The following is a 7,307-nucleotide window of genomic DNA, read 5'->3' on the forward strand; positions in this document are numbered from 1 at the left end:
TGTAACCTTCTAGAGTAAAATGCCATTGACACTCTTTCTGTTGCTTTGGCTGGCTTTCTCCTCGCGTTCAAAGTGGGACATATTCTGTAGAAACTTCTATATTTCTCTGTACTTTATCCACATTCTGACTGTCACTTTCTGTTCCTTCTTTGTCCATCTTTTTGCTTTTTAGTGTCCTCCAATTTGTTGATTTTTTTAAAAAGTGTGTTGTATCTTTTAAAGTTTTTTCTTTTTAACTGCATTTTGGTTTTCAAATTCTGAATAGACATTTTTCTTTCTTCTCAAGACAGAAGCCACGGCAGCATTTCTCAGATTGTTAAACTTCATCGTCTAGCTTTCTAAAAAGACACTCTGGAACTCCCTTCCCTGTGGCTTCTCGTTAGAGTTCAACCCCCCCCCCCCATCTTCACATAATTATAGCCGTCAGAACCATCCCCGACCCTTGGGGCCTCATCTGTTCAGCCACTTCTTCCAGCAGACCTCGAGGTGTGACTTTGTGTCTAAGGAACTTGGCTGGAGAGAATCCTGAAAGCTTTCACTGTTCTGCATTACATAGAACTCAGGGGCCAGTTTTTCTCGGCTTGGCACTTTCCTTAATTATGATTTCTAATGCTGTGATACACACCACAAACAAAGTGCCCTTAGAGGGCCGGGCGTGGTGGCACATGTCTTTAATCCCAGCACTCTGGAGGCAGAGGCAGGTGGATGTCTGTGAGTTCGAGTCCAGCCTGGTCTACAAAGCGAGTCCAGGATAGTCAAGGCTACACAGAGAAACCCTGTTTCCAAAAACAACAACAAAACACAGGGCCCTCAGAGAGAGAGGAGAGGGTTCATCTCATCTGACACTTCAGCGAAGTCATGGCAGGAACTCACGCAAAGCAGGAACCTGCCGGCAGGAACTGAAGCAGAGGCCTCTGAGGGTCACTGAATACTGGCTTGCTCAGCTTGCTGCTGTCTTATGCACCCTAGGTTCATTTGCTTGGCTTGGCATCTCTTTTCTCAGTTGAGTTTCCGATTCCCAGATAAGTCTAGCTTGCAGCAAATTCATAAAAACCCGACCAGGATAGTGTGCAAGTCTTTATTAGTTGTTGTTTTTCCTTTAGCAAGCTATTTATATATCAATTGTTGTGCTTCTTTGCTTTTTAAAGGTTTATTTATTTATTAAGTATACAATGTTTTGTCTGCATGAACAACTGCACACCAGAAAAGGGCACTGCATCTCATTATAGATGGTCGTGAGCCGTCCTGTGGTGGCTGGGAATTGAACTGAGGACCTTTGGGGAAGCAGCCGGCGCTCTTAACCTCTGAGCCATCTCTGCAGCCCCTGTTGTGCTTCTTTAAGAGCGTCCAATTTTGTTTTTAATTTCTTCTTTGGCTTTTCTGAATGTTGCAACAACATGAGGTGTGTAGGTGTCACATCGCTTAACTGGTATTAAAGTTTCTGCATATTGTTACGTATTTGGTCCAGTTCTTCTTAGAACTGGGCTCCCCATTTCCCTGTTCTTCATTACTTTGTTTTCCAATTATCCCAGCACACTGTGCTCAGTTTTGAAGTTCAGCACACTGTGCTCAGTTTTGACGTTCTGTTTGTTTGTTTGTTTGGGCCTGAGAGATGCTCACTTGGTAAACTGTTTGACACAGAAGGACCTGTGTCAGACTCCCACATCACACATTAAGTTAGGTAGCCCTTGGTTTCTCCCATCTGCTCTTCATTATTATCTGTGTATGTGCCTTGGCTTTTCATTCCTGTTGTAGCAACAGCAAGGGCAGTAATTTTAATTTTGATTTCCTCATTATATCACTTCATAAATGCCAGGGACTTTTATTTTGGCATCTTGTATCTTGTAAATAGAGTGTACTACCTACAAGTCTTTTTTATTTTTATTTTATTTTATTTTATTGTACTTTTAGATTTCTTGGGCAACCTCAGGATTTTCCTTGTAAGCAACCACCCAGAATGCCTTTTATTCCTTTGTCTTGACTTACCGCATTAGTGTCAACTTCCTGTATGTAATTGCTTTTTTACTTCGTTGTCAGAATTTCTATATTTATAAGTGATTTTTATCCTGAAGTGATGTGTGATTTTTTCTTCCCCATATCGTTTTGTTTTGTCAACTAATAGGAGCATTTAAATTTCCTTCTTTTTTTCCACTTCAGATAGATTTCCACTGTGTGTCCCAGGCTGGGCTTGAAGTCGTGACATTCTTCCTTCCATCTCCAGATCTCTGGTGTTATGGGTTTAGAAGATCATGCCACATGTATCTTTCTGTAGTGTCTTAGTTGGCATCAGAGAGAGTGAGAAAGACAGACAGACACACACACGCACGCACGCACGCGCACGCACACACACACACACACACACACACACAGAGGCACAGAGAGAGACAGAAAGAAAGGGAGAGAGTGAGAGAGCCTGGTATGGGTTTCTGAAGCCTCCAAGCCCACCCCCAGTGACACACCTCCTCCTACAAGACCATGTCCCCTAAGCCTTCTCACACAGTTTCGCTCCCTGGTATCAAAGCAGTCAAATACATGAGCCTGTGGGAGCCATTCTCATGCAAACCACCACGTGCCCTCTATTTGTTTCTTCTGGGAGGGCACTCTGAGTCAGGGTGATGCACAATGTGGCCCTTGCTAGCATTGATCTGCCCTCTGGGTGTCTGCCTAGGGTGGAGATTACAATCTTGTGCCACGAAGCCTGCTTGTACTTTATGCTTCTTGTTAGTCCTTTGGGTCTTCCATTTGTTTTTGTCCAACTTCATGGTGACTTACTACTTTTCTTGCTGTTTTTTGTTTGTTTGTTTTTTGTTTTCGTTTTTTGAGGCCAGGGTCTCTCTGTGTAGCTTTGGCTGTCCTAGACTCCCTTTGTAGACCAGGCTGGCCTCGAACTCACAAGAGATCCACCTGCCTCTGCCTCCTGAGTGCCAGGATTAAAAGCATACACCACCAGGCCTGGCTGCTGTTTTTTTTTTTTTAAAGCAGCACTTTATTTAATTGTTATCTCCATTTTCATTGTTAGAACTCTATCTCTTCACGTTGGTTAGGGCCTCCTTTGCTTTTTACAAGTTTCTTGAAGGGGGAACTTCAAGATTACTGAGTTGGAAACCTTCTTTTCTACTGTAAGCACTTAGGACTGCATATGTCCCTCTGATCGTTCCTTAACGATCAGAGTAAGCCCATCCAGGCAGCCTCTGCAGAAGGTTTTGGCTGGGGAAACCCTGGGTCTAAGTTACTGCTTTCCTCTGCGTGGATGCATGTGCTATGCCCTGCTGTGTTTTCCTTGCCTCCCAGACCTCTTTGCCATTCTCCACTTTTTATAATTTATTTTTGTGACTTCCGCCATCATTTAATGGGCATTTTGCTGTCCCTAACCAACTGGATCAAGGAACTATGGATCTACTCCATTTTTCCAGCCCAGGTCAGAATCACTAGTCTATGAGTTTTTGTTGTTGTTGTTGTCTTGTTTTGTTTTGTTTGATTTTGTTTTAGGCGGAGTTGGGTTTTTTTGTTTTGTTTTGTTTTGTTTTTCTGAGACAGGGTTTCTCGGTGTAGTCTTGGGTGTCCTGGACTTGCTTTGCAGACCAGACTGGCCTCAAACTCACAGCAATCGCTGGCCTCTACCTCCTGAGTGCTGCGATTAAAGGCATGCGCCACCATGCCCGGCATTTATGTATTTCTTTAAGGTAATTGTTATCAACAATTCTCTCTATTCCTTTGAATTTTCTTTTCTATGAAACAATTGATTGATTCGTTTCTTTCTGTGAACAGGGCTAAAGCCAGAAACTGCCATGGAAAATGATCAGCCTGAATTGGCCTCTATCTCAGAAACAGAAGAAAGACCACTAAAGATCAGAAAGAAAGATGCCCAGGAAAAAGAAGGAGGGGAAGAAACATCCGACTATGAGCATGGAGCAGAGAAATGGTCAGGCTATTCAAGGGAGGGGGGAAAATGGTAGCTTCAGTTTCTGAAGAGCAGAATCTGACATCCAGGGCTCGTGGGGAAAGCAACACAGGAGACAAACCCTTTACACATCAGCAATGTAAGAAAAGCTTCAGAGTTCCATCTGAGCTTGTTAGGCATCATCAAAGAGGTCATATCAAAGAGAAGGCTTTCACGTGTCAGCAATGTGGCAGTAGCTTCAGGTGCATGTCAGATCTTAAAATGCATATCCTGGATCACCAAGAGAAAAAAAAAACCACTTTAAGTGTTCCTGATGTCCAAAAAGCTTTAGTCGTACCACAAACTTCCATAAACATCAACAAAGTCATGCAGGAGAAAGCCCCGCTAGCTCTTTAGCACGTGGGAAAGCATCCACTCCTGAGGGTCACCACCTAACCCACACTGATGAGCAACAGTATTCATGTTTAGCAGACGGTGAAGCCTTCTCAGACACCAGAGCACACACAGTCCAGAGACTCAGACTGAGGAAAATTAGCACATTGCAGTGGGGGGATGGAAAGCAGCTTAGGAGCGTCCTGGGGGAAGATGGTTGGTTGTAAGAGCTGTTGGCATGGGAGGCTTGGAGGAAAACATTTTCAAGTCCCCTTTCCATGGTCTTCTTCCTGAACCTCCTATTAGAGGCCCATTTACTTTCATGTTATTTATATATTTTAATGCATTTCTTTTTTGTGTGTGCATGTGTTTGTGTGTGCACGTATGTGTGTAGACATGCATATGTCACAGCAGCTATGTACAGATTAGAGGAAAATTTGGAAGAGTCAGTCCGCTCGTTCTGTCATGCAGATCTGAGAGATCAAAGTCAGGTCCTCAGCTTTGGGTGACAACTGCCCTGACCCAGTGAGCCATCTTGCACTTTCCTTCAGGTTTATTTCTTTACCGCCTCTGACATTTGCCTGCTTTTTTTTTTGTTGTTGTTGTTTTTGTTTTATTTTATTTTATTAATTTATTCTTATTACATCTCAATGGTTATCCCATCCCTTGTATCCTCCTAGTCTTCCCTCCCTCCCATTTTCCCCTTATTCCCCTCCCCTATGACTGTTCCTGAGGGGGATTACCTCCCCCTGTATATGCTCAGAGGGTATCAAGTCTCTTCTCAGTAACCTGCTGTCCTTCCTCTGAGTGCCACCAGGTCTCCCCCTCCAGGGGACATGGTCAAATGTGAGGCACCAGAGTATGTGAGAAAGTCCCATGAAAGCCTTTACTTACCAGTAAACTGGGACAGAGGGGAGGACATCCCATTGAGACTCTGGATGAGAGAAGCATGGGAGCAAAGTTGAAGCAAAGTTGAAGGATCCAGAGGGTCCTAGAAACCTACAAGTAGAACATTATGGTAGGCAGATTTGGGTCCAGGGGTCCTGCTCAAACTAAGGCACCATCCAAGGACAATACAAGTGGTAAACTTGAAACCCATACCCAGATCTAGCCAGTGGTCAGAACAGTCTCCACAATTGAGTGGAGAGTGGGATATGACTTTGCCTGCTTATTTATTGTGTCACAATTAACACCTTATGAAGGCTGTCATGCCACAAAATAGCATTAGGACAGAAAATGTAGCAATCTAAAATTTCAACAAGCCTTTGACCTTACTTATCCTCATGTTACTTACAGAGGTGAAGATTGTTAAAAAAAAAAAAAAAAGTAATAATCTCATCCAGAGGCCTTCTAAACACATCAGGACTGATAGATGCACCAAATTCACAGAGATGGTAGCAGTATGCATAGGGCCTGCCAGCTCTAAGCCAGAAAGAGTCCCAGCAGTGAGGGGAAGTGGACACAAGCCATCACTAACCCAGAACCCAGAAGCTACCTCTAATTGATAGCTCACCCAGGAAAAATTAGTATTCTCCACTAGTTTCACTGAGTGTACAAATCATGCTTAAGGCTAAGACTCTGCTTGCCAGTAGATGGCCAGTGCAAAATGAACCCAATAGCATTTTTGGAGGTTCTTTATCTACTAATTAGGGTAAGGAGGGGTGCATTGCTCCTTTTTCTTTCTTTGTCGCTCTTTGTTTTTGTTTTTTTTTTGTGGGGAGGGCAGGGGGTGAGGGAAGGGGGTTTGTTTGTTTGGTTTGCTTCTCCCTCAGGCTCCTACACTCAGGCCTCAGGCCTATGCTCTCAGCCCTCTGCATTTAGGCCTCAGGCTTCAGGTCTCTGCCACTATCCTCAGGCCTCTGCCTCAGCCTCTGCCTCCAACCTCAGGCCTCTACCTCTGCTTTTGTTCTGCCACTGCTCTTGTCCTCAGGCCTTTACCTTTAGGCCTCAGACCTCTGTCGTCAGGCCTAAGGTTTCTGCTCTCAGAATCAACCCTTTGAACTGGCTTCTGGCCTTTGCCCTCTGGCATCAGGATGCTGCCCTCTGTCTCTGCTCTCACATATGTTCCTGTGCACCGATATCTGTCTCTAAGTCTCCCTCTGTAATTGCCTCTGCCCCTGCCTCTGCCTCTGCCCCTGCCTCTCCCTCTGCCTCTGCCTCTGCCTCTGCTGTCAGGCCTCTCCCCTCAAGCCTTAGGCCACTGTTCTCAGGCCTCTCCCCTCAAGCCTTAGGCCACTGTTCTCAGGCCTCTGATCTCAGGCTTCTGCCCTCAGAACTCAAGTCTCTGCTCTCAGGGTGATGCCCCCAGATCTCAGGCATCTGTTCTGGGGAATCTGTTCTATGTCCTCAGGATTCTGGCCTCTGGCCTCAGGCCTCAGGTAATCGCCCTCAGGCCCCTACCCTCAGGCCTCAGGCTTATGCTCTCAGCTTTCTGCACTCAGGCCTCAGGCCGCTTCTGTCAGCTTCAGGTCTATGTCCTCAGGTCTCTGTCACTATCCTCATGTCTTCACCTCTCCCACTGCCCTCAGGCTTCTACCCTAAGGCCTGAAGCCTCTGCCCTCTGTCCTCAGGCCTCTGCCCTCTAGCTTATGCCCTTAGGAGGCAGGTAATTGCCTTTAGGCCCCTGCCCTGAGGGCTCGGGCCCATACTCTCAGCCCTCTGCCCTCAGGCCCCAGGCCTCTTCCCTCAGGCATCATCAAGCCTCTGTCTTCTGTCTCTCCCTCTGCCCTCAGGCCTCTGCAGTGTGCCCAACATCCTCTGCCATCAGACCAATGCTCTCACATCTCTGGCCTCAGGCCTCTGCCCTCAGGCTGCAGTCTCTGACTCTTCCTCTGCCTCTCCCTCAGGTCTGCCTCCAGGCCTAAGACCTCTCCTCTGAGTCCTGTGCCATCAGGCTTCTGCCCTCATGCCACAGTCTCTGACTCTTCCTCCGCTTTTCCCCTCAGGTCTGCCTACAAGCCTCAGGTTTCTCCTCTGAGTCTTGTGCCCTCAGGCTTCTGCCCTCAGGCCTCAAGCCTCTGGTCTCAGCCTGTTA

The 7,307-nt window shown here is 46.1% G+C and overlaps 1 protein-coding gene across 4 annotated transcripts in view; it reads left to right on the forward strand.

Moving 5' to 3' along the window:
- The window catches only part of LOC311601634 (uncharacterized protein), a 29,042-nt gene that overhangs the window by 9,434 nt on the left and 12,301 nt on the right, over nt 1-7,307 (forward strand). For all 4 annotated transcript variants that reach the window (XM_084789209.1, XM_084789207.1, XM_084789210.1 and 1 more), the window contains exon 4: nt 3,769-3,922. In XM_084789209.1, coding sequence (XP_084645335.1) covers nt 3,769-3,922 — 154 coding nt within the window. The remainder of the gene's footprint in view (nt 1-3,768; nt 3,923-7,307) is intronic.

This window comes from Acomys minous (genome assembly GCF_964271855.1).
Source record: "Acomys minous genome assembly, chromosome: 7".
Lineage (NCBI taxonomy): Eukaryota > Metazoa > Chordata > Mammalia > Rodentia > Muridae > Acomys > Acomys minous.